This window comes from Felis catus, chromosome A1 (assembly GCF_018350175.1).
Source record: "Felis catus isolate Fca126 chromosome A1, F.catus_Fca126_mat1.0, whole genome shotgun sequence".
Taxonomy (NCBI): domain Eukaryota; kingdom Metazoa; phylum Chordata; class Mammalia; order Carnivora; family Felidae; genus Felis; species Felis catus.
Genome location: NC_058368.1, coordinates 127,028,340 through 127,055,848, shown reverse-complemented (window position 1 = coordinate 127,055,848; position 27,509 = coordinate 127,028,340). Strand labels below are relative to the sequence as shown.

At 39.0% G+C, this 27,509-nt stretch overlaps 1 protein-coding gene and 1 non-coding gene across 15 annotated transcripts in view; both read left to right on the top strand.

The window, feature by feature from the left end:
• Positions 1-27,509, top strand: part of PDE4D (phosphodiesterase 4D) — a 1,455,129-nt gene that overhangs the window by 1,261,535 nt on the left and 166,085 nt on the right. For all 14 annotated transcript variants that reach the window (XM_045040042.1, XM_045040038.1, XM_045040044.1 and 11 more), the window contains 2 exons: positions 3,357-3,430; positions 8,305-8,354. In XM_045040042.1, the coding sequence (XP_044895977.1) occupies positions 3,357-3,430; positions 8,305-8,354 (124 nt within the window). The remainder of the gene's footprint in view (positions 1-3,356; positions 3,431-8,304; positions 8,355-27,509) is intronic.
• LOC111556914 lies at positions 23,129-23,237 on the top strand. The gene has a single exon (XR_002736618.1). It is a non-coding gene; the product is annotated as a U6 spliceosomal RNA (small nuclear RNA).

Genomic DNA, 27,509 nt, shown 5'->3' with positions numbered 1-27,509 from the left:
TTCTTTGTTACCTTGTAAGCAGGGATTTTTAAGGAGAATGTTGTTGCCACATCTTTTTTTGTCTGTTTGTTTGAAGCAACCTCCTTTTGACATCTTTTTAAGAAATCATTGACAGATACATTTCTTTTAGTCTATTATGTTCAGTTGTTTGTTGTTTAACTTTTAAATGAAACCCATAGTTTCCTGCTATTTTCAGTGAATCTTATTGGTTAATAAATGTTTAAAAGTATTTAAGAAAATCTAAGATTCATGTGTATAAATAATATTTAATCCTTCTCCTGGGCCAATACATCATCCACCTCTGCAAAAGTTTTCCGTAGTGCTGTCACGATTTCTTTCCTAAAGTGTATATATGTCTCATCATTGAAAATGTATTTTTGACCTTGACTGATTACACTGTTGCTTGGAGGGGCAGAAGAGAAAGAAATGGCCTTCATTTTCTATCCATTGAGCTGTGTAAGGGAAAAACCTCAAGGTACTTTTTGGTTAGCACACCTTAAGGAGTGGAGAAAAGTATAGGAGTTGCAAAGCCCTGACTATAATTCTCAAAAGGTTGGATTCAAGGGGAGTGAGAGTTTCCCTGAAACAAAAGCAAAGAATAACTAGATCCTTACTGAGGGGCTTGAGTCAAACTGTTTCCAGTTCTCCCACACAGCCTAGAGTTCCAGATGCTTCACTCTGTGGCCTGCAAGACAAGTGAGAGCATGAAACACTAACTCCATGCATTCGTGATGTAGGCACCCAGGATCAATCAGCTAAATCCAGGGCAACGCCCCTGTAGCATATGTCTGGAACTTTTATTTATACTTCTGCCAGTATCATATGTGTGCTGTAGTGCAGGAGATAATAATTAATCCTTATTAGAAATTTTATAAAGTATTATTTGTCCTGCCACAGAAACAGTGATCTAATATCAGCCCACAAAAGGCACGATGTATTTACAAAGTTATTTACTGCAGCAGTGTTTGTAAAAGCAAACGTGAGGAGACAACCTACAAGTCAATTTGGAGAGGGGATAGGCGGCATGCCTGGACGAGGGGCTGGAAAGGAAATTTATTTTTTCACTTTTTATTTTGAAGTAATTCATGCATATAAGAGAATATATCTAGTTATTATCTAAAATATAAAGGACACTAAAATCAGCAGCTAAAGAAGTAGAACAGTACCAATATGTTTAATACCCCCTGAGCATATGTTGTCAATTTCATCTACCTGCCTCCTCTCACAAATAACGATAATTTTGGTTTTTGTCTTTATTAATGAGGGAGATATAGTTTACATTCTACCCTTTGTTCTGTTTAAACTCTGTCCTGTATGAAGATAGATTATGCAAAAACTACATGAAATTTAAATTAATATCTGAAACAAAATTATCTGATTTAATAACCTTTACTATAACAGAGTCAAAAATTGTTTCACAGAAAAACAATTATAGTCTATCTTTCATGAACTAATGTTTTCTTTCAAATGAGTGTAGAACTTGAATTAGCTGCAGCACTATTTCTGTTTATCCAGGTGTCAAATGCAGTGCACTCACTATAATTTATTAGATAAAGGTCTCAGAATTCTGAGGTTAAAATTCTGTCTAGAAAAAAGGAGTATTTAGGGAGTGCAATAATCTCATTTAAAATATTTTATTAGTATATTTGATATTCAATCCTTAAAGTCTAAATTAGGCCTGTATGATTTAATGACAGTGGATCATTTATCAGATTTATTTCTATTTCTGCATCATTCAAGACTTCATGCCTAATGAAAGACAGCATGCTCTGATGTCAGCACTTGGTTATTTGAATACTCCGTCATAGGCAGCGTGACCTTTCAGTGCTGTGAGTTGTTTACATGTGATAATGAGCCAGGTTTTTCCAGTGACTGAGTTAATCATGGTTGGCACCTCAGGAAGCACCGTTAACCCCTTCAGGGGATAATGCTGTAGGTCACTGTCCTGGGGTGTAAACAGCACCCCAGTGACCAACAAGAATCAATGCCCGTTTCAGAAATTTCTGAGACATTTTTGTCTTAGAAAAACATTTAGACTGGCTTTAGTCTAAGTCAGAGCTGGATGAAAACATTTTGGAAGTAGTTCTGGAACAGTGGGAACAACGACGGATTTGTGTTCCCCACCCCCCTTTGTTACCAATGATAGGCACTAAGTAAACTCCCCATGCACATGCCAGATCATTAAACAAATGGAATGCTGCCATCATGGGCTAATATTCTTTGAGTGCTTTCTGTTTGCCGGGCACTGTCCTTGGCACCTAACCTGTCATTTCATATCATCTTCACAACAGTCCTCAAAGACAGCTATCACTATCCTGGGTTACAGAAAAGGAAACTGAGGTAGACAGAGATTATGTAACTTGTCTAAATTCACTGAATACGTAACAGAGCCAGGCAGTCTGGGTCGTTACGTAGTACCTAACAGGACAATTGAAATCTATGTTTTAGATAAACTCAACATTCTGGTTGTCACTCACATTACTTATAATCTCACCTGATGTAGGCTCTACCTTGAAGGAAACTCACCCATTCTAGTGCAAAGGGAGGCAGGTAAAGCTCTTGCAAATGTTCTCTCCTAGCCTCACTTCCAGTTCTTTCGCCACCTTCTAGTTACACTAGATTAGAAAAAGAAGGACCTTCAGAGGTAGATGGGACATGATGGTCCCGCCTTGTGTATATGGGTGTGTTGTGTCTATGTATTCATTTCTTCAACAAAATTCTTTAGTACTTTCTCTAGGCCCAGTTTTGAGCACATAGGGTGGTCCCATTTTATGTGAAAATGCATCCTTAAGAATCTTAAAATTGATGATTCAGATAACCTTAACAAAGAAAAGAATTTTTCTTTGCTAGGTAGCCATGTGGCAAAAGTGAAAAAAAAATTTAAATTCACCTAGATTTCTGACTCTGAAAATCTGACATTCTTAGTGAATATTTAAAGAGAATTTGGGAACATATATTTAACATTTTACCCCTAAAGTGAGAGTTTCTTATTATTTTGTATTATACTATTTTAAATTTGCATAATTCGTAACAATGCTGTGTGTATATTGCCTAAGATATTGTTTTGGTGGCTGAGGAATCCAGGAATACTGTGTCAGCTTCTGCTACGTCACCATATTCATTGGCAATGAGGAGAAATACCTGGGAAATCTTTGCAGTCTGACCACTCCAGATTTCAAATAGATACGTGTAAACTTCACTAAGGGCTAAAAGATTCTTTAGTGGTATGTGAAACTAGGTTGCAAGCAGTATCAGGCTTTCACTTAACAAACTACTGTTTACATCACCAAACCATTTTAAATTGCACTAAAGATGGCTCTGTTCCAAGGAGCTTAAAGAGTCCCTTTTTGTTGTAGGTCTTGGCCAGCCTGCGAACTGTACGAAACAACTTTGCTGCATTAACTAATTTGCAAGATCGAGCACCTAGCAAGTAAGTTATCCTTTCCCCACCCCGTCATGCTAAACTTTTAGACGGTGTTTTCTGAGTCTGGTTGAACTCAAGGCAATGTATTTGATTTCTCTCAGTCGTTGCCATGTTGTCTAACCATTTACACTAAGGCCTAAGATGTCCCGTCACTTTTCTATAATACTTGCAGTGATGGTTCTAAATATCAGAAATGAAGCCGTATGAGAAATAAATATGGTGCCTGCATCTGTCAGAAATCAGCTGGCATAATCAGTCCTCTGCCCGGTTATTCACACTCAGGGTAACTCTATCGTTTTGGCTTTACTTCATAAATTAACCGTGGACATATAATCTCATCAAGCCTTAAAGTCAATCCAAAGTCATCCTCCTAATTCTAAGACACCAGTTTAACTTGGAGAAGCATTGTATCATATCAAAGATCTTTGATTCTCCTGCTGTTACTGAATCTCAGATAAGGAGCCTCATGGAGTAATTAATAAAACTGTGATTTTTTTTTTTGTGATAACAGAGGAAGCATTTGAAAGACAGAAAGCTGAGATGGGAAATAATTATAATTTGAATCATCTAATAAAGGTGAAAAATCTAAAAAGAGAAAATAATTTTTCACGATTAAGTGGAAAACTAATTACTCAAATGCTCCTTATTTTGGCATTCTATCATTAATAATAAACAACAAGTCATTAAAATGTAAACTCCAGAGGCTCTGGGTGGCTCAGTCAGTTAAACATCCTACTTCAGCTCAGGTTACGATCTCAAGGTTCACTAGTTTGAGCTCCACATGGGGCTCTGTGCTGACACCTCAGAGCCTGGAGCCTGCTTCAGATTCTGTGTCTCCCTCTTTCTCTGCCCCTCCCCTGCTAGTGCTCTCTGTCTCTCTCTCTCTAAAATAAACAAACATTAAAAAATTAATAATATGGGGCGCCTGGGTGGCGCAGTCGGTTAAGCATCCGACTTCAGCCAGGTCACGATCTCGCGGTCCGTGAGTTCGAGCCCCGCGTCAGGCTCTGGGCTGATGGCTCAGAGCCTGGAGCCTGTTTCCGATTCTGTGTCTCCCTCTCTCTCTGCCCCTCGCCCGATCATGCTCTGTCTCTCTCTGTCCCAAAAATAAATAAACGTTGAAAAAAATTAATAATAAAATAAAATATCAAGTCCAAATAATTTACCAGAAGAAAAAAACATTTCTTTAAATAAATATTAAGATAACAGTGGATAGAAATTTATTTAAAATTATAACTTATCTAAGTCTATAAAAGTATATGGAAAATCTGAATAATAATTTTAATTGTTTTAAATGTTTTTTTAATTTTTTTTTTTTTTAAGAAGAGAGAGAGAGACAGAGTGCAAGCAGGGGAGGGGCAGAGAGAGAGAGAGAGAGACAGAGACACAGAATCTGAGGCAGGCTCCAGGCTCTAAACTATCAGCACAGAGCCTGATGCAGGACTCAAACATGTGAACTCTGAGATCATGACCTGAGCCAGAATCAGACGCTTAACTGACTGAGCCACCCTGATGCCCCAAAAGATCTGAATAATTTTAAATAAAATCCCATAATAATGTAACTGACACATTCACATTTTCCATGTGAATTTAAAAAAACTCTGGCCACTATGTATGCATTTTCTATGATAACAAAGGTTTTTTAAAAACCAATATAAATGCTATAACGCAACTAATTATTCGAATGGAACCCAGAAGCTTCAGTCAATTGTCCTGTTTTCCAGGTAATGATTTCGCAGTCCTGTCTCCTCAGTCTGAACATTTCTCACCTTCTTCTCCACCCCTACCTCATCCGTTGGGCTAATTGCAATTCATTCTTTAGGTCACAGCTTAAATATAATTTACTTGGGGTCATCGTCCCTGGCTAACACCCAACATAGCACATGTACACACAGGTCCCAGGCTTGATGGTACGTCCTTCCGTGTCTGTGTAACTGCACATTGCACCTAACTCCTATGTTAGCACATATCCCTCTGTGCTCCGGGTACCTATTTACTTGTCTGAGCGCCCCCTGAAGAATGTCAGCCTGCAGCCATCGGGGGGTGTATGTGGTTGACGTGTGTTCCTGGTGCCTCACACAAGAGCCAGCACAGAGCAGTCACTCTGTGTGTGCTTTTGGCTAGAAGAGCAAAGTGATACTGTAGCATGTGGAATCTGAGGGTTTACTTGCAGTATTTGTTTACCATTACCAAACGTGTCTTCTGTGCTCCATGGCCATATAATATCCCAGTGATCTCAACAGCCCCGTGGGTATTTTGGCATTTGGTAACTCATAGGTAACGTCACCTCCTCTTTGGAAAGTCTCAGCTTCACAGGAGGCATGAAATTACGGGTGTCATTCCCAAACATTTTAGTCCCAAATATTAAGGCATGTCTTTGAATAGGCAAACTACACACTTTATAATGCCTTTTGTACTTCCTTCAGACGTGGTCACTTGGGTACCAACATCTAAACCTGTGTCAGGCAAACAGTTTACCAGACAGGTGTGAAGGCAGCAGACTGGCTTTCTGTCTCTAAAGAGATGACCTAAGACCCATCCCTTGAAAGATAAAGTTTTCAACTGATTTGCAAGGATGAAGCAGATTAAAGTGGAAAAGAGCAGCTAGAGGAGGATAGAAACTCATAGTTTATGCCTAAACCTGACCTATTGTATGTCCAGTGACATTTAACCTAACAATATTAGCTGGTAGTCTCGAAGTAAAGGCCTTTGTAGTCTCTCTTTTGGCTAATGCAGATTTGTACCTCCTTTACTGATTCAAATTGAATCAACCTCTTCATGTATCAGAATAGCAGAAATTAGTCTACACAGCTAAGCTCTGCTGCAGACAGCGATAGTGAAACGGTATAACTCTGGCTTGTCACATGATGACCATGAAGGAATCAGAATTTTCCCTGCTGGACACTTACAATGCCACTACAACATTTCCAAGCTTACCCTTGGATTTCCTGGAAGGCATGTGAGGCCTTGTACAATCCACCCTTTTTGTTTGCTACAGGAAAGAAGTCCATGAGGAATGCATGTGAAGCCTGGCCCCTGTCGGTACTCAAATGTGCATTGCTGATTTTACTAGTCTATCACTGGTTTCTATCATGTTGCTCTTTCTTGCCCCTGAGATTTTTAATTCCACAGTGAGTTCTGACCCATTCTTCATTAAATGATTTACCACTGTAACCATGATCAAGTGGTTAATATTGTCTGCTTGTCATTATTTGTTGAAATATCAATTTCCCAAGTCCCCAAATTGTAGGATTGTTATTAAGAGAAGATAATAAATAAAAAGGCAATAACTTGGTTTTCTAAAACTGTAGATGAGCTTAGGACTATTCATTTGATACCTTTTTTCAGATAAAACGCTTTCTAGATTTTCACAGAGCAAGGACTAAAAAAGGAGTAATTAAGATATAAATTATTTGAATAATATACTCTCAGCAAGAAGATCAGCTCTATTTCAGAGTAACAATTTAAAGCATCACCCTTTCTGTTTTATGAAACATTAATCAAGTTTTATATTTTCTCATTTCATTTACTAATAAAAACCAGAATAACTTGGCAGTTGATTGTGGTGCATTTCCAGCCAAACACAAAACTTCAATCCTAAAGTGACATCAATAAACTTAAAAGCAGTAAGTCAGAGCCAGACACTGCCTGGAACCAAGGCAGTGAGAATTTAGAAAGCACTAGATTGCATCTCCCAATTAAGAGATGTGTCATCTCAGGAAAGCAGATTTGAACACAGCTCTGCAAGAGTCTGTCATTTGCACAGACGCATGGCTGTTCGTCCTCTTTCCACAAAAGCATCTTAAAAATAAGGCATTATGGCAGAGCGCTGGCTCTAGAATCCCACTGCGTTAGTTGAAAACTCAGCTCTCTTATTCTGAACAAGTGACTCGACTTCCCAAAGCTTTGTTTTCCTCTTTTGTAAAACGAAAACAATGAGATAACCTGCTTTATGGTTTCTTTTGAGGATCAAAGTAGATTATTCATCGAAAGTGCTCATTTAGCTCAGTGTCTGACACACAGTAAGTGTTTTGTAAGTGTTAGTTAAGTGTTAAAGATCACTATGCAATATTTTAAAAGCTTCCAATTGTAAGTAAGTTATAGACCATAAGTGATATTCTTTTCAACGTAATTTATTAAGCACTGATTGAATAGTGGATACGTTGTGGCTGGATTCTGTAGAGATACATGTTAGTTTTAGAGCAGGGTTTTTCAGTTCAAGGGGAATATAGTCACCTTGTGAAACTTTGCCAGCATCTGAAAAATCAGAGAATACAAGATAGAACCTATTTAAGTACCTTTGGTTTATAGTGTTTCTGCAGTCTCTATAGCATCTATTTGGACAAAGCATTGATATACCTCTCTGATAAATGTATCAGAGATGTTTCTCAATATAAGGAAAGGAAAAGGAAAGTGTTTAAATAGCTTCTCTAATTGTAACACAGTCTCCAAGGAGTCATTCACTTCTGAGAATTTATGCCAAAAACAAAAGTTTCTCATCACTGTATTAGGGAAACCACTTGTCGCTTGACTGTTCTTCAAATTCACAAAGTTTGTGTTTGCTCTGTAAGCCCTGGTTTAATTGAATGCAGTCAGTTAATAAGAACTTCCTCCTCTATCATGTTCCTGTGACATTTACTTCAGCCTTATTTTCCCCAAAGTCTATCACTGTGAGATTTAACTCTTTGCTTTTTTTGACATGTGTGATATTAACTATAGACTAGGAACTAATCTGGCTAGTCTGAGAGAAATCTTCATTTACATGTCCTGCCTTAAAAATAATCCTTTGAATTAAAATGGCATATTGGAGATGACTCCGAGAGTCCTGAGATTAACATGCACCACATATTTATTGCTTTGTACTTTTCTCTCTTTGTCAGAAGATCACCCATGTGCAACCAACCATCCATCAACAAAGCCACCATAACAGGTAAGAAAGATCTAGAAGCTTACTCTTCTTCTGTCTAGAAAAAAAAAATCATATCTTCCAAGGTTCAGCATAACACTTAACACCAATTTTATATTGCAATTCTATAATTTTAAAGAAATTGTTCCCTTTTTCTCTCTATTATCATTTCTATCCTTGAGTCCACAAGTTCTCCATTTAAGCTATTATTTGGGCAATCTTTACTGATGTCCCGTCTTTAAAGACCATTTAAATCTGTGCTGATACATTGCTCTCGGCATTTGTATTATGAGAGATGGTGTTACCTTCCAAATGTTGACCATATTGTTTCCAGGCTTATGCCATCAGCATGACATTATTGTGTGGTAGTTTGTTTTAATGAAAGGGAAAGCATAAATAAAAGGGACCTTACTGGTTAATTGATATCCCAGTTGTGTGCAGGAAGGAACACCATTCCAGTAGTCCTGATTTTGGCTCAAAGTGAGAATAAATTTACTTTGGGAGGGGAGAGAAGTAATTATACAACCCAGGAAAGTTCAGTGAGATCAAAAGAACAGATGTTTTGGGAAAAGAAGGGAAAAGAAGGATGAGGGACATAAAGGGCAAAAAAAAAAAAAATCATCCCAATTCCTATTAATCTATTTTAGACATGGGGCTTGACCTCAACTGAACCAAAAACAGAACAAATGATCTCATTTTGCTGAACCTGAAACCAAATTGAACTCATTTAATCATTTCTTGAAACCCCAATTGATTCATTAAAATAATTGCCTGGAAAAGAAAACCTATGTTTTCTAAAATTATTACCAGAAGAAAATTAACATATTCTCCAAACTAGACCATTACTTCATTTGATTCAAGTGCCTTCCTTGGACTCCAACTCAGAATATTTTGAGAGCTCCTTATTAAGCTATTAGTGAGTACACTTTGCTTGAAAGTTAACTTCCCCACTCAGGTCAGCACTTTTAATCTGGTCTCCTTTGCGGTCACATCAGAGTTGATTCTGGAACAGTTGGTAATGTTGTTCTTTTTGGAATGTCTTTTGAATGGGATTTGTATTTCAATGAATATTAAATGTTTGGTTCTTTTTCCTATGTTTATCTTTCAAGATCTTGTTGGTGATGATTTTCAAGTGTCATTTCATAGTGTATGCCTTGTCCATCACATTTCTTCCTGTCATTGTTCAAGATATAGACTGAAATTCCTGTATATTAAAATAAGTTCTTTGATTAACAACTTTTTTTTTCCCAGAAAGCTGAGTTCAATGTCAATGGGTCTCAACTGAGATAGGGGTGTAGAACTGGATGGCCCTGTCTCTGTACACTTGCCTATTACGTTGAGGGACAAGCAGGCCAACCTTTGTGAGCCTGCAGCTGGGGCTTCTAGTGAGAGAGGCCACATGGAAGCTCATCCCCATCCCTGCTTCAGGCTCTAGATCTGACCCCTATGCAGAGGGGTCACCTCTCCACCCCTACTATTTTTGCCACAAGCAGGACTCTGACATTGTAGTTTGAACAGAACGCAGTGCTATTTTGGTTCCTGGACGCTTGTGTAGCTTGAGGTCACATATGAGCCAGCCTCACAGGAGCACCCTCTCCAGAGAGCAGCTGCAGGTATCGGTGGAGATTGTTGTGTCCATCAGGAGGTGGTGGGTGGTCAGTGGTCCAGGCAGCTGTCCAACCACCCTGGCAGATGCCGGGAAGTGATTAAAGGGAGAGTAATTGCACTCAAAGGGCACAGACTTTTCTTAAACACATGTGAGAGACCCTATAGAAGCCCCCACAAATGTTCACATAGTGTTGAGGCCCAGGAGTTATACCAGAGGGAACTTTGAGCCATTGAAATCTGAGAATTAAGGTTAATATGGCCTCATTTGTACCCACAAGCTCCTGACCTGAGGCCTAGGGACAGTGGGGCTACAGAAATATCTTATCTAGGAAGGGAAACTAATTAACTGTCATTAACTGCTTAGTGCAGCCGTGTTCATCACAGAGCACAATGGGAAATTAACTAGAGAATGGCCGTCTTTTTTCCTTGTCCCAGCCTAGCCAACCAAGGTGGAAAAGTGGAATGGAGGCTGTGGGAATGAGGGCAATGGCAGGAAAAGATTTCTGTCTCTGAGCCCATTCTGAAAAAGTAGGCTCTTAAAAACATAAACTTGGATAGAAGTAAGAGTTGAGGTACACAGAAAAGTGCATCTCCTTCCTCAGCCACTGACTGTTCAGGACCTATACATCCAGGTTCACGCCTCCTATTGTTAGAACCCAGCTATTCCTGTGTCATGGTCCTGGGAATGGCAGAAAAGAGTGTTAAAAAGGGTCAGTGGGGCACCCTTTAAGATGAACTTGACCTTCTTAGATATTTTGGTTAGGATCTGGAGGAACAGTGCACCATATGGCAGAGTCCAGGAGTGGTCCAAAAGGCTGCTGTGGTGCACAGCTCCAGGGGCCCCTGGAGGGCAACCACTTAGAACATCACGGATGGGCGCCCCTGGAATTGTGTAGCATGGGTGTTTTGCCTGTCTAGAATCAAATCATGCTCTACCATGATAGCTGTGTGGCCCTGGGCAGGCCACATACCCCTCTCTGCCTTGGTTTCCCCACTTATAAATTGGTTATCATATTTCATACAGTTATTGCTAAGTAAGGGGCATTCACATATGGATGCTCTCAGCATCCTGCTTCACAGAGTAGGCATGCAAGACATTTTCTCTTTTGCTTTGCACTTGTTTTTATTCTCTGTAGGTAGAACAAGGGATGATGGAATGAGTAGGGCAGAGAGATGAAAGGAGGAAAAAATGAGAGAAAGAGGCTTGTAGGGTCATAAGAGAGAAAATATGGAGCCCCCCAAAATGGTCAAAACGGACACACTTCCTTGGTGCCTGTCAAAAGTGGGTTTTCCTATTGCTCCCAGTGCTGTGTCCCTACTTTTCCTCACTGCCACACACATTGGTGGCCCTGTGATGTGGGCAATAAAGTATGGTGCAGAATCATTTTCAAAATCTAAAATAATGATCTCTCTACAACTTTTCCGTAAATCAACCATTTGATTTCTATAAAAGAACAGTTAAGAACTTTGTCTACATGCGTCACACTATGTTTTCTAAAGCTTTGTCCCACAGAACTTACAATACACTTTTCTCCTTTGAGATTATTCCATTTGACATGTGTTTTAAAGCCAGGGAAGTTTGATTTTATATCATTAGGGTTAAAGCGGGTTAATCACTTGGCAGTTTCTATTTTCATAACTAATGTACATTTCCAAATGTACATTTATAAACGAGTCTCATTACTAAAGAGCTATTTTGTTCTTTAGTGTGATATAACAAACACATGGCATGTGGGGTTTGGAGCTGGAGTACAAACCCTGGGTCTCTCATTTGCTTTATTCCCTCATTTGAAGAATGTAGATATGAGTAGCTAACTATCAGTGCTGTTGCAGAAATTTGGGGAGATAATTTAGACAAAGACCAGAAGTCAGCAGGTTATGAGTAACTCCCCAAGTGTTTCTTCCTATAATCCTAATCCATGTCTGGCATCTATTGTTGTTGTTGTTCTTAAAGCTAATTTGAAAGCTTGTAAGGTAGAGGAGGAAGACACTGATGATGTGTCAGCTTTTCTGGAACATTTCATCAATGATTGTTTTTAAACAGTAATCACAGGACATTTTAGGAATCCTTGTATTACTTAGAGCAAGGCTCACCTACTTAGGTCCTTAAGGGGCAGTGAATAATAGAACTAGAGTATGTTGAAACATGAGGGGGCAGCAAAGCGTCAGAGATGGCCAAGCCATCGCTGTATTGTGCTGTTCTGTATAGGTTTTGGAGTTTAGCTATGCCTCTTTAGACACAATTAGTCCTTTCAAGCATTTTGTTTTCAAATGATGTTAACTCAGGAAAAGCTACCTCATACAATCTTGTCATGTCTTCACAGTATCACTTTTCACTAAGTTTCTAATTGCCACATTTTCAATCCCTTTAATCATTTTCAAATTAAGGATTTTCATGCAAGAATGCAACTCAGAGAAAATTTAAACTTCTCTATTGTAAAGTTGAGAAAACTGAGGCCTAGTGAGAGTAAATGGTACTTAGACATGGATCCAGGAATATATATCTCTGAGTCCAGGGGCCTTCTTACACCCCTGTAAAACCATTCATCATATTAGGGTAGCTTTCAGACCCACTTTAGAAGTGTATGCGTTGAGAAAGTATAAGAAGTATTAAAGGATGCTAATTTATGAGCAATAGATACAGAACTGTATTTCTTGTACATAAACTTGAAAATTAGAAAAAAAGTCATGTCCTATCTCCTCCCTGGATAGGTCTTTATATTTAGAGCTGTTTCGATTATATTCACTGAATATAACCTCTAGGCTCTCAGATAAATCGAACTTGGAGGTTTAAGGCAAATGTCTTTTGGCTCAAGATTTTAAAAAATACAAGTTTTTCTCTATAAGTGATAAAGTGAATATAATTGCTTACACTTTACCTATAGAGGGAGTCATGCGATACAGTGACTAGCATAAAACAAAATTGATTTTAGTCCACAAAAAAATTGGTGTAAGTCTCCACTCCACATATTTTACCCTGAATATTCACAACCCCTTAAAAACCAAGTGTTTTCTAAATAGAATTTAGTCAGTTTGGTAAGTAGAAGATATAAAAAGTAAATTATCCAAATAGTACTAATTAGTTGAAACCCAGTGAGAATAAACTTAACCTTGCATGTTTATTGTTCTTCTAAAGCACAAAGTCATTCCTAAAATCCAACGGGGGACAAAAAGAATACCAAAGGTACTTAACTGGAACAATTATTGTGCTATTATCTGGGCTAATCATTTAACATTTTGAGCTTATTAAAGAAAAGACACCAAGAAAGTATTTTATGGTGACAATAGTGATGCTAGGTACTTAGCTAAGTCATTATAAGTCTGTGTGTGTGTGTGTGTGTGTGTGTGTGTGTGTGTGTGTGTGAGAGAGAGAGAGAGAGAGAGAGAGAGAATAACAAATAGTGTATATAACATAAAAAGAAATATGTGCAATAATAATTGAAAGCAAGATATGCATAAAGAAGACAAATGGGTCTAGGTGAGAGAGGTCAAAGAGACATTGGATGGAAATGCATGTTAAGGTGGTGTGCGTGCAGGAGGAGACCAATCCATTGCACACAAGTCCACTCTACTAGTAGCAGGCACCACTTCACCATGTACTTCCCCTATTTTCCCTTTTCCTTTAATAAGAGCACATTATAGCAAGACTCTTGATAATTGCAGGAAATGGAAGCTCAGTTAGCTTTGTTAGGAATGTGATTGAAAAATGCTGAGTACATGTGGTTTAATAACTTGAAGGAAACATGGATAAAGATTGTGTATGGGACTATTTGTACATTGGCTTTAAAAAAAATGTTTATTTTTGAGAGTGAGCAAGTGAGGGAGGGGCAGAAAGAGAGGGAGACAGAGAATCCCAAACAGGCTCTGCACTGTCAGTGCATAGCCTGATATGGGGCTCAAACTCACCAACTGTGAGATCATGACTAGAGCCAAAATCAAGAGTCAGACGCCTAACTGACTGAGCCACCCAGGTTCCCCTGTACATTGACTTTTTTGCAAGTTTTTTTCTTATTTTACTTTGACACTTAACACATCTACTGACTATCGAGTGTTTTAAAGTTTTTAAGCCAAAAGAGGTTACTTTTATAAAAATTCCTTCATGAAAAAGACCTCTCCAGAAAAAGCATTGAATTGAAAGATTTCCTTAAATAGTTGAAGTATGACTATATGATTATTAAATTTATAATCTTTTAGAGGTATAAAAGTCTGTTTCTTTTTTATAAGCTAACCTGTTTTGCCTTTCTATACTTCTATTTAAATATATATTTATAAATACATATGTGTGTGTGGAGATAGAGAGAGAGGGGAAGCAGGTCTAACACAATGACTTTTCAACCAGGAAGTGATTGAAATAATACTTGGCGTTATAAACAGTGAAAAAAACAAATGTGTAATCATGGGGAAAATAATTAATTGAATATCTATTGCCTGAATATCTGCTCTGGGTATTTTGTTACAACATTAATTGACATAATTAAATGAAACTGCATGTTATTTAGTCAGCCAGTATGAGTTGAACCCTATAGATTGAAAACCTAGCTTTCCTTTTATTAGCTTTTTAACTGTGGTCAATTTACATAAATTCTCTAAGCTTTCATTTTCTCATCAGTAAATTCTAAGTCAGTGATTGGTAGCAAGAATGTATTCAACAAGTGGTAGGTAGTGTAAGTGCTAGAATTTTATTATGATTATGATTATTATCCATTTGGTGAACAAATATTTTCTGTGTGCCTTCTATATGGCCTGAAATAGGGTAGGTTTTAGAGATCAAGGTATGAGTAAAATGTGACTATTGGCATCAAGGAATTCACAATCGAGGGGAGAGGAATCATGAATGATTATGTACAAGCCAAGTGGCCATAATTGAAGCAACTTCAAATACAGGTACTATCTATGGAAAGTTCTTTGCTGAGCTTTGAAGAATGTAGAGTTTTGCGTATAGTCAAGGGACCCCAAGGGGCCAGCAAGAGTGAGGTGTGGAAGCATGGGTGCCTGTCAGATCAGCAGACTAGGGACAGTAAAAGACAAAGAGAGTTGAAAGTGTGCAGAGCAACAAAACAGGAGCAGTGAAGAGTATCGGAAGCCAGTGTTGATCATGGTGGACTTTGTTTTATAGGCAAGGGAAGATCATCAATCATTTTTTTAAGTGTACTTATTTTGAGAGAGAGAGAGAGAGAGAGAGAGAGAGAGAGAGAGAGAGCATGAGTGGGGGGGGGGGCAGAGAGAGAGAGAGAGAGAGAGAATCCCAAGCAGGCTCTGCACTGTTAATGCAGACACCAAGGTGGGGCTCAATCCCAGGAACCATGAGATCATGACCTCAGCCGAAATCAAGAATCAGACGCTTAACTGACTGAGCCACCCAGGTGCCCCAAGTCATCAGTCATTTCTATGCAGCGGAGCAAGTATATAATTTAGAAAGACAATATTGGAAGCAGGATAGAAAACATACCAAAAAGAAGAGACCGGAGGCAGCCCCATCCTCATTAGTAGGCTGTTATCTGTCAAGTACACGCTAAGGATAACGCAACTCTGAACTCGGGTGGTGGTGTCTCCAGTGAAGATGAGGGGATAGACTGACAACTGTTTTCAGAGACAGAGTTGAGAATACTTGGCAGTTGATTACCTTGAAGAGTGATGAGAAAAGACGTGAAAACAGAAGTCATACGGTGTTCATCACAGCACATGTATATAAGCATAAAAGATGGAAAACAACCCAATAATAAATACTGTAGGAATTCTATTTTGTTATAAAAACCTGTAATAAAAAGGTTTTTACATGAATTATGGCAAAATTTTAATCATGTAAAAATGCTACTATTTTAAAGACTACATGATAAGGTGCTAAGTGGGCATTAGGCACACATTTAATACATTTTAATTATGTGTAATGGATTAAATTTAAGACATTCTTAGCTGTTGACTAGTAAGTAGCAAAGGCTGATAGCTTAATCATTTTATATAGACTCTAGTGACAAACATGTATTTTTGGGGTCTCAACTGTTTGCCTCTTCTCACTTGGAAAAGGTACTAATGAGATGCTGCCTAATGATATCTCAGTATTGGGGAGCCACAGTGAAGAATGAACTATATTTTCAAATAATATATCCCTCAGATAGGACAGTACTCTATCTGTTGATTATTGAGCCTATGACGCCTATGGCTTGACTATTGTATTATCCTTCTAGTGTTGAGCAAAGCTACCACGGAAAGAGAGGATCTGAATGTTCACCAAGTCCACTGCAGCCAATATCCCTTCCTACTGCCCTGAGTTTGAAAAGGGCAGTATTTCCCAAACCTGCCTGACCAAAAGAGATCACCAGGGGATGCTTGAAAACAAAAATAAGAGGATAGATTCCCAGACAGTCTAGAACAGAATCTTTGGGACAAGACTCACAGTCTTTATGAGTGCTCCCAGATGATCCATTTGGGCAGCCAAATTTGGGAGAATCATGGAATACTGAATGATGTGGGTGAGAGTGCCAGTGCACAGTGGGGTCATTGAGTTGCTCGTAATTTGCTGGAAAATCACTGTCTTTCTGGAAAGTGTATTAGTGACATCCACACCCCCATGTAACGAACAATGCAGTCTAAGATAAACAAGATACTATGTGTGAAGTGCTGTGTGATTAGGAAGGAAAGACAAGGTGATACTATTATCAGTGTAAAGCACGTCATCATGGTCGTCATTACGGGGCTGCCATTGCTGTTATCTCTCAAAATGTATACAAGATTTTAATTAGACAAGCTTGCTCTTCTCCTAGAAGAGAAGTATCATGTCCATGTTTGCGTGTGAGGGTGGGAGCGGGCTTGGGAAATGTTATGTTTAGTAACTGTATTGTTTTTGTGTTCTTAGACACAGTACCAAGTTTCCTTAAAGAAAGAAAGAAAGAAAGAAAGAAAGAAAGAAAGAAAGAAAGAAAGAAAGAAAACAAAAGCTGCATTCTTAAGTTGCTCCCTTTACCCACAAAGGGCTTCCCACCCATGTATTCTGTAGAAAATATTCTAGGCATACTCAGAAATACATTACTGTGGTGGGGCAAAGCAGTGAAAATTCCTTTTGGTCTAATTCCCCAAATTTTACTGGCTAAATGTGACACTGAATTGTTTGACTCCATGAATCAACAGAGAGTTCACTTAGAGCAGCCTTCTTTCACCGTCTCAGAAAATACTTTTAGAAAATCAGTTGGAGATGGTATGGATACTGACATTAATAAAAGGTAACATTTTCTGACATTTAATACTTACTGAAGACTCTATAAGCATAATCTCCTTTAAACCGTATGAGGATCCAATATACAGCCACAAATGACAAAGTGTAGATTACAGCTGACTCAAAGGAAAGGTTTCCCTTCTTAAGATCTATTGACTTGTGCACAAAAACAAACAAACAAACATACAGTCTGTCATCATCTGCCTCTTCCCTAGGACAGTGACTCCCTAGGAATTTTTCTTGTTCTTTTGTTCTTTTTTTTTTTTTTAAGGAGGACAGAAAATAAATTTATATGGTCCTGTTATGAATGTATATGAATGGATAGTAGGATAAGATGATGGATAAGGTCTGGGTTTCCCGGGTGGATCAGTTGCTTAAGAATCTGACTCTTGTATTTGACTCAGGTCATGATCTCACAGTTCATGAGTTCGAGCCCCACATCAGGCTTCGTGATGACAGTGTGGAGCCTACTTGGGATTTTCTCTCTCCCTCTCTCTCTGCCCCTTCCCGGCACACTCTCTCTCTCTCTCTCTCAAAATAAATAAACTTAGACATTTTTAAAAAAGAGAATGGATAAAGTCTATGGATACAGAGAAACCTTTGGGAAACCCTAAGAACTCAGTTACATAAGCTAAGGAAAGGATTCCTGCCTAGGATGTAGAATTCTTGAAGCATTCTTTAATTCCTACCATCCTCTTCCTGACTCTCCTGAAGAACCTCCTGAGAGTACCCTGGCAGGAACTTCCACAGGGAGTGGCGGTGTGGTCTGTGTGAGAAGTGCCTCACATAGAGTATGTCAGAAGTTTAGGGGCAAAAAGCAGTGCTTGAGGCTCCCACTCACCTTGCTTCTAGGACCACTTTTAACCCCTGAAATAGCACTTTCTACAAGTGATAAGATTCATCATGTCTTTGCTTTAGACTCTTGATAAGCCCATCATACCTGTTATATTTTCTTGGGCATGATTTCTAGCCATGAAGTTCCTTAGCTCTCTATCCCCCAGAAGCACTTCCTGTAGATATTTCCGATGTCTAAATATCCAGTGCTTTTTAGTGTGCTATCCTCTCTCTTTCTCTGTGGTTCCTTTCTGGCACTGTGGGCAGTCTGGAAGTATTTCTGCTTCACTGTATTCTACATGGGTGCTTATGACTTTTTCTTTCTGGTATGTTTTTGATATTTGCATATTGCACACTGAGTTGTCTATGTGGAGAATCTCTTTTCTGTGTGCCCTCCTGGGTTTGCCCTTTCTCTCTCTGTTTCTAGGTTGTGAAAGACTGTGTTTAGGCTCTGGGACCCAGTGAGGCATAAAATACCTCCCCTGAGCTTTAGAACCATCATGCTAGAAGTTTTCTGAATTGAAAAAGATCAAATGTGTTTTGTTGATTGACAAAGAGCATTAAGTAAAAAAGAAAGCAAAGGGTTCACAAATGCTTGGATAGACAAATAGCTAAAATCAGGAAAGGCAGGAGGAAGGGAGTGAGGAAGAAATGAGTCAGAATGAGAGGTCTTTTTTCCTACAGAACCAGGAAGCTGTCTGTGCTGGGATTTTAGCTCAGACACTGCAAAGAGTCCTGGGGACCCAGTTCAGGAACTTAGGAAAAACTTAACAGCATGAGAAAGTAGAAGACAGACTTATAAAAGAGTAAATGTCTTCCAAATAACTAGAGAGGGTGACAGAAAAGGACTCTCAGTCCTGGAACTGAGAGATTGAAGTTGAGGAACAGGCAAGGGCTTCTGAGACACTTCAAGTCTCTGACTGTGTGACTGTGCTGTTTAACAAGAATTGTTTACATACAAATAGACCTAGGTTTTCTTTTCCTGCAGGTTTTTATTTTGAAAAAAAAAATTACACACTGTTGTAAGTTTTATTTGTGAATTTGATGTACAAGTGGGAACCTAGAGAAGAAGAGGGCTCAGAAGTCAGGAGATCGGGGTTTCACGAAAGCCGTGCTCTCCTGCTCACCTGCTTTGTGACCTTCGACAACTTACTCTATGCCCTGACTCTTTTCTGTTAAAATGTGGTGGATACTCATAATAATATCCTCCTAATTTTGAGGATTACACAAGATAATGCATGTAGAAAATTTGTCACAGTGTCTGGTAATAATAAATGGCAGCTCTTACTAAAAGGTGAAAAGCGCCTTATATATCGATGAGCATTACAAAACTATCAGTAGACGCTATTGTGCCATTCATGTTGATCCTCAAAGTAGTTACCTTTGTAAAATGTACCTGTTTTTAGTCCAGATGCCACTGCTGAGAGTATTTTGGAAACAGTTTTGGGAATAGTTTATAGGCCAGAGAGGAAAGAGTCACCTCATTGGTTTACTGTCATGCTTCACTTTTGACAAGAAATACTATTTCCAATACGATTACCAATGCTAGTCAGCAAACAGGATGTCAGAATAGCCTGGATCAGGCTAATTCTAGAAATTAATCCACTCCAAGGGATAAGACAATTTTGAGGCATTTGGAAGAAGTATAACAGACGTGGCAAGGAAATCCCAAGACAATGTCCTAGGATTGTAGAGTGATGGCAACATATAGAATAAGCAAGCATATAGGTAAGTGTTCACAGGGGACACTTTGAAAGAGTCAGCTTCATCTGAAATCCTGTCAGTTTCTGAGAGGAATGCAACGGTCTCTCGGAGTCTTTTTGCCTCTTCAACACACCTTGCACAGTCTGCATTTCTAAAGATCTTCCCAGCACAGTTCTCTTCACTGGAAACTGCTGAAGGTCCTGGAGATAAAGGAGAAGGCCAGTGTGTCCCAGCCCTACTGGCTAAGAGAGGGGCCCAAGCCCTCATCATTTCAACAGAAAGGGAAGCAGAGGAAATCAACCTGGCATTATACTACAAGGTTATTTCTCACTGTGTCTATCACATTATCACTGAGCACTTATAGTCCTTCAGCATGCTATTCTTTGAGGATTCTCACCCAGCTCTCTTCTAGGCTGGCTTATACCCTTCCCTTAGATGATGGTACATCAGCAATGATCCTCCAGTGCAAGGTAAAACCCAACTCTGCTAACTTAAGTAAAATAGAATCTAGTAAAATGGAATCTACTTTACTTCAGTAAAATAGAATATTGGAAATAATTTCCAATTCCCTGATAATTAGTCAGGAGGCTGAAGGATCAGGGATGAAGGACTCCATTCATCTTCAGAGTGCTAGAAAGGCACAAATGAAGGGAAATTCTCATGGCAGGAGCAATCTAGAGAGCCTCCTATAACTGTTTTGAGTTTCTTTGTTAATATGTCTAAGAGTTAAATTCCAATGAAGGGGTCTAACTGGTCTAGTTTGGGTCTTGGGTCTTGGCTAAAGGAGAACAGGACATCTGGCTGTTCTCCCACACTATGTAACATAAGGTAGTACCAAGAGCCTAAGTTATAAGGCCAGATTATGTGGGTTCATATCCCAGCTCTGCCACTTACAGATGCTTTTCTTCAAACACTTCATTTAACCTTCCATATACTCAAGTCCCTGGTTTTTGAAGTAGGCATAATAGTAGTAATTTTCTCATAAGGAGTTCAAGAAAATTGAGATGATAGTTATGGAAAACTAAGCACTATGCATGGCACATAGGAAGCACTTGATCACTTTGGACTATGCTATTATTAAAATTATCCAATGGAGACACCAGATAATTTCCTGAAACAAATTAGGGTACTGGTAGAAAAGAGAAATACATGTTGGTGGACCCCAAATTATTACTGATTATAGTGAGATAAGAAGATTGGCCACAACACACTTTATTTTGCTAATATATCTCTCAGCTTGCTGCTCTTTATAATATTAAGGTTCTTAGGAATGTGGATGACATTTGTTCATTAATGTATCCCTGGGAATCCAGTTCCTCTGAAGGTACAAAAGTGACTTGATTGCCTGACCATTTAAAACACACACGTTTATGCTTAGTTCTATACAGAGTTTCATGATCTGTGGCTCCTGGTTTGCTTATAAGGAATCAAAGTGAGGAATAATTTACATTTCTATGATCTTGGCTTAATAGTAATTTAAATGAACTGTGGTCTGGGTTTACTTTAAGGAATACAGAATAATAGAGACAGATTGTTTTTAAGCGTTTCAACTTTCTGAGAAAAAAAACATGTAAGTAGACCCCAGTATATGAATGAGTTGGGGTTCTACGTTTATTTGAAGGTTCATTGTTTGATCTTTAGTTTTGGATATCCACATAGTGACCCTCATCAAAGTCCTTAGAAACAGCCTATACCCCCATTCCAGGAAGGTGAAGATTTCCTAAGGAGAAAGAATCTGAAGGACGACTTGAGGTCCCATGGAAAAGACACTTTGGTCCATTAGAGGCATGACGTGGACTTAGATTTCTGAAGACAAACGGAAGCTCACGATAGAACACTGTACTATGCATTTGGAACAGCCGGGTCATCATAAGCAGGAGGGCCCAAACCCTAGCTGTGGGGAGCTAGACTGAGTACCACGTACTGTGGCAGAACCATCAGGTGGAACCTCACTGCCCCCTCAGTGGCTGCCTACAGAGCCACTGAAGCGCTGAATCTCTTGACTAGATCCTTCCACCTGACCACTGCCCTCCCAACCCAACACCCTGACAGAGCTTCTGAGGCCACCCAGCTCTGGCCTCTGTGTCTAAATCTGCCATCTTTGCCCCAACCCCTGCTCCCAGACCTGACCAACTTTGGCCCGTCCACCCAGCCATACCACGCCATGTCACCCAACACAAGGAAAGCGTTTTGACACAGAACTGAAAGTACAGGCACACTTAGTGTTACTTTTTTTGAAAGGTATGTGTTTTTCCAGGGGAACAGCTATGCACTGTAAGAAGCTGGGCTTTGGTTTCATTCAATAAATACAGAGAACCCTGGATATATCACTTGATAGCCATTTCACTTTGAAGCAACTTATTCTCTGAGCCTCAATTTGTCATCTGTAGAATGTAAGTTAATAATTAACCTACCTCAGAAAGTTATTTTAAGGATTAAATGAGATGAATAAGCACCAAGCCTAATATCTGGCACATAGTAGGGACTGAGAAAGAAATTCTAATTCTTAAATAAACCTCTTTTTTTTTTTTAGTGTACATTGAGTTTCAGAGGTAAATGAATCATCTTTACAATTGGAAGCTTGACATAAGGAATGATGAAGTAAACAACTAAATTTCTTTTAAAATTATTTTCCTTTACTAACTTGTCTTCTATTGTCTGTGTTCATACAAACTAGCTATGCCTGCTAAAATGTTTCCACGGCCAGCTCTTTTCTACATGTTTAAATTCCTAATTGTGCACACAATCTTAGTCACTATATTTTCATATGCAAGCAATTAAGACTCATTTAACAGTCCTCCCTCTGGAAGGTTTTGTTCTCCATCTGCCATAAATCAGATTCCTTAGGAACATGTTTGATTTTGAAACAATGTGAAAGTATTGTTCATTTTGTTCAAATTTCATTTATGTACCATTTTTTAAAGTGATGCAAATGGACAGCCACATAAAGCTCAGCAGCTGGTCAAAACAAGACATCAAAGAAACCATTGAAATGGGGCAAAAAATTAAAAAAAAAACTAATATGCTAGGACAAAGCCAAATAAAAACGATAGTCTGATAAACATTTCAGACACATATTGCTCATATTTACTTTACAACAGATTTAAAATCTGGGAAAATAAGAATGCACCCCTGTTCCCAGTTGAGGGCAATGTATGTGAGGAAAAAGAGTGAAGGAAGCCAGAAGGAGACAAACAGAAAAAGATTAGATTTGCATTTTTGGAGAAACATGCTACACAGCTACACATTTAAATAATAATAACCAGAAGACTCAAACAGATTTGTAGGACACTTTTTTGTTCATTTAAAACCCACTGGTAAGTATGGTTCTCCTTCACCACAGGTGAAGTTCATTTTAGTGTGTTCTATGAGCTTTTCTCTGGATCACCAAAAAGAAGCTATGCTTGGCCAAATTAAGAGGGAAAAATAATTATTAGGTTCTATGCTCATTTCAGCAGCACATATACTAAAATTGGAACAATAGAGAAAAGAATAGCACGGCACTTGCCCAAGGATGACAAGCAAGTCCATGTGAACTGGTAACTAAAATTCAGCAAAAAATTTGAAAAGAAAACGATTGTTTTTTTTTTAATTTTTCAAGATTAAGTATCACAATTTGGAGATGTAGCCCGCAGAAAATAGTATCCTTTGCCTAAACATACCATTGTCTGGGAACTTGAAACAAATCACTAACATAGCTAATGCAGTAAATCCCCAGTTATATATCAATAGGATATTTTGTCCACCAGCTTCCTAAGGCTTTATAAGCTGAGTTGTTTTGATATCATTTGATGAAAGGTTCTGTAAAAGTTCAAAGTATTGTTGTTAATTTGGGCAGTCACACCTGCAAATTTAAAATGCCTTTGTGCACAGTGTAGCACAATCTGCTTTCAAATAAGACCTTCAAAGAGGTTAGATTCATAAGTATGACAGATCTCCTTAGGTGTTTCCCTACAAAGAAAAAGTAAAACTAGGAGAGCCACTCCCACACCACCATCTCTGTCTCTTTGAGCCCAAGCATCAAATGGCACCTCTAAAAAGAAGGGCAGAGAAAATGTTAGTACTTCTCTGCTGGAGATCTAAAGCAAGATATGGAAGGTGTTCTGGAAGAAGTAGCACTTAAGAATTATCAATTTGTTTTCTGTATTTATAGACCTGATTCCACTTTTTAACAAGTAAGTCTTTAAATGTATTTATTGACTGTTCTGGGGTTCTTTACACCTACTTCCTGGTATTGAATAGTATACGTTCCTGGACCATCTCTGGATAAGTAGATTGTTACTAAACTACTAGAGCTAATAAAATTAATGGTGACTTATCATCAACCAGTGAACAAAAACATGTTTAATTCTGTACTCTGGGTTTCAGGGAAATGGAAATGAATGTGACCTAATCCTACCTACAGGGACTTAGCAGGATATAATTGTACATATGAAAAACGTATCAAGAATCTTAGATACTCCCAGGATTGTGTCACAGAGAGTAAGTGTCTTAAGAATTCAGAGGAAGCAAAGATCAAATTCAGATGAGCAATGATAGACCTTGAATGCTTTTCAGATAGTTTAGAATAGTTACGGGTCCCTCCTGGATGATCACTGCATAGCTGCAGACATTTAGGACTGCTTCCAGTTACCCAGGAAAGTAGCCCTTTTCATCCAGGACCATTTGCTATTACAAAAGAGGTGATTACTTATGATTTACTAACATTCCTTCATTCTGCATGTGGCACTGGACTTGTGAAACTTGTAGAAAGAGCAGTAACCCCAGTGTTTAGGGACCAAAGCTATAAATCCAGCTGTCACTAACTCCCTGTTTAACCTTGGGTCCGTAATTTAAGCTGGTTTCTCATCTATAAAATGAGGATATCAGATTACTAAAAATATCCAAAAATCCAACCAGCTCTTTTGTGCATTTTTAAAATTTTTTAAAAATGCATGCTTCTGATTGCCTTTATTTTCTATCATTATACTTCCTTAAGTAGTGGTGAAAAGATACACTAAACCAATATATGAATTCCACTTTTCCCAATATAGATCCTTTAGAGAATGTCTTTGATACCCACCGTTTGCTATTTTGAATTTTCAACAAAGAGTTAAAAGAAAATTCTGGTTCCCCTGGCTCGTCATCCTCTCCAGTTGGCAGAAGTCTTCGTGTGGACTTGATGGTTGCCTAGAGCAACAAAATATTAGGGACAGAAACATGTTCAGGGACTTGATTGTCTAAGTGACTCAGAGCTGAGAGACCTTTTCCAGCTTGACTGGAGCCCATACTTAGCTAGAGTGAGTATTTGTCTATGCCTGTCTGCGCCACTCTGCTGACTCGGAGGTGCCTGCTATTTTGCTTATAGAATACAGAAGCCAACCTTGAAACATGCAGAGAGAGGTTAACTGGTCAGAAGGCAGTCTTCATTCAACATGTCTCACACATGAGAGATCCTTAGGACTAGTAAATATCAACAAGATGAGGAGGCCGATTGTGGGCTTTGAAGAGCACATACCAAGAACATTATGAGAACTGAATAAAAATTCAATCTAAGAGCTACTCTTCAAAGCCAATTATCCATTTTGAGATAGGGCAATCCACTGGAGGAGCTGTTTGCAAAAATCAGTAGCTTTTTCCTTCTCTCTGTTGAAGCCAGACATCTCTAACTATGCTCTGAGTTAAAATGTGAATTTAAAAAACATGTTTTTCTGTTCCTAAACTCCTTAAATCCTGAGGTCATCCCCTCCCTGTGCCATCAGTCTGGCTCCATAATACCAATTACTCCAGCTTGTTAAGGAAGTTATTAGCATCCAAGAGTCACGTCTTTAGCTTCTAGTCAATGTTGCCTGTAGCGTGAATTGGAGGGAGAAGTATTAGCCAAGTCTTGTTACTTGAAGTCCTCCATCCTTAGCTATTTAACTAGGTTCCATCTTAATTATGTGTTTGGTTGGTGTTGTTTTTATACCCAGTACACATTCTTCCCACTTGCACAGGAAAAAGGTCACTATGATTATAATAGCAATCATATACTGTTACTTTGTATCCTAATCGAATACTTACTATGTGTCTTCATGATCGCAAACTGGCCCTCTCAGCGTAGACATCATGAATTGCAATGAATATTCTTTTTGAGTGATTGGAAACAGAGTCCTCAACACAGTTTACGTAGTAATTCTTATCCACATAACCATAGCAGCTGTTTGGAAACATGTCCTCAGATCACTTGTTTGCAAGTGTCTTTTTCCATACAATCCTGCATGGAGTGGAACCCATATACGTTTCTTGACATGTGAAACACGTGTGACCCTGGCAGATGATTCAGCTGACCTTGAAAACTACAGCTGTTTGGTCACTTTAAAAACAACGCAATACCAGTGATTTACTAGGCTTGGGCTTAGACCACTCATTTTATGCCGCCTGATGGGAATTCTGACCCTTCAGGAAAGGAAAAAAAAAATGTAAGACCGTGGAAATGTGTCATGCTGGGTGTTAATATTGTCCTTACTTTTAATACATTTCTTTGCAAAAAGTACAGAGACGACTGCTTGCCATCACAGGAAAAAAAGCAATAACATCCATGTGGCTTTTTTTTTTATTTTAAAAAAATTTAATGAAGAAATGCAAGTGTCAGCTTTTGTTTCCTCTCCATTCAAATCAAGAGCAGCCTGTAATCTCCTAAAAAGACCAAAGCTTCTTTGCTTACTGTAAAATGTGCTCCTTACGTGGCATTACACAGTGGAGGGTTAACATTCTCTTCCAAGGCAGCCTTCTAAGTGTTCCAGGCACTATATATGCACACTATATTGGTTCATCTGGAATGAAAGGACCTGAAAAAGTATGCTTTAATCAAGATGAAAGTTTATTTCTCTTTCCTATAAAAGAGAGCCAGAGTGGGTAGCCCAGGGCTGGTGTGACTGCTCTAGCATTGTGAGGGATCTAGGATTCTTTTGGATAATTCCGCCACCATCCCTGAGGTATGGGCTTTGCCTCCATGGTCCAGGATGGCATGTAGAGAGCCATCACATCTAAATTGCCAGCAGTAAGACGGGGGAGGAGAGGAAGAATAGCACATCCCCTCTCTTTGGAAGAGAACTCCCAGAAACCCCACAGCATGCTTCTATTTATATCTCCTTTGGCTCATTCAGTCATATGCCACGTGTAGCTGCAAGGGAGACTGGGAAATAGAGTGTTTTGTCCGGCAATCCCCTCCTTTGGGAATTTCCATCTCCTTTCCTCTCCTTTTTGCCTTCCCAGTTTCTATTTCAAATTCTTTGCAATCCTGTTCTCCTCCACCTCTCGGGAAAAAACCCAACACTGTCAGTTTCTTATCTGCCTGCCCCACATCCTTATCTGAACTCCGGCGGGAAAAATCCCACATCACTCCAAGATGGATTCAAATAAAGTCAAGGCATTCACCTCAACGGGACCCTCAGTGCCACTTGACACTTCATCCTTGCTCTGTGCCCTCTCACTTCTCTTGGTGCTTGTTCCAAACTTCCTCCCCTTGTGAAGCCTCCCGGCGCCACAGCTGCTCATCACCTTTCAGCAAATGCCTTCACTTGCAGCCTAATCAAGAAACTCATTGTGAAGACACGAACCTCCCCAGTTTCTGTATCCTCTCATTGACATCCATACCCATCCTGTTCTCCCTTCCGGTCCCAGCAGGTAATGCAACCCATCCCTTTCCTGTTCGAAGTCACCCCTGCATCTGTGCCCTCGGACCTCTCCTCACGGTATCTCCAGGACCTTTCTCCTTCTATTTTCCTTTCTTTTTCTCGCTTCTTCAATCTCTCCTGTTGTCCTGCCTCTTTCCCTATTCATGTCTGTCTCAATCATAAAAA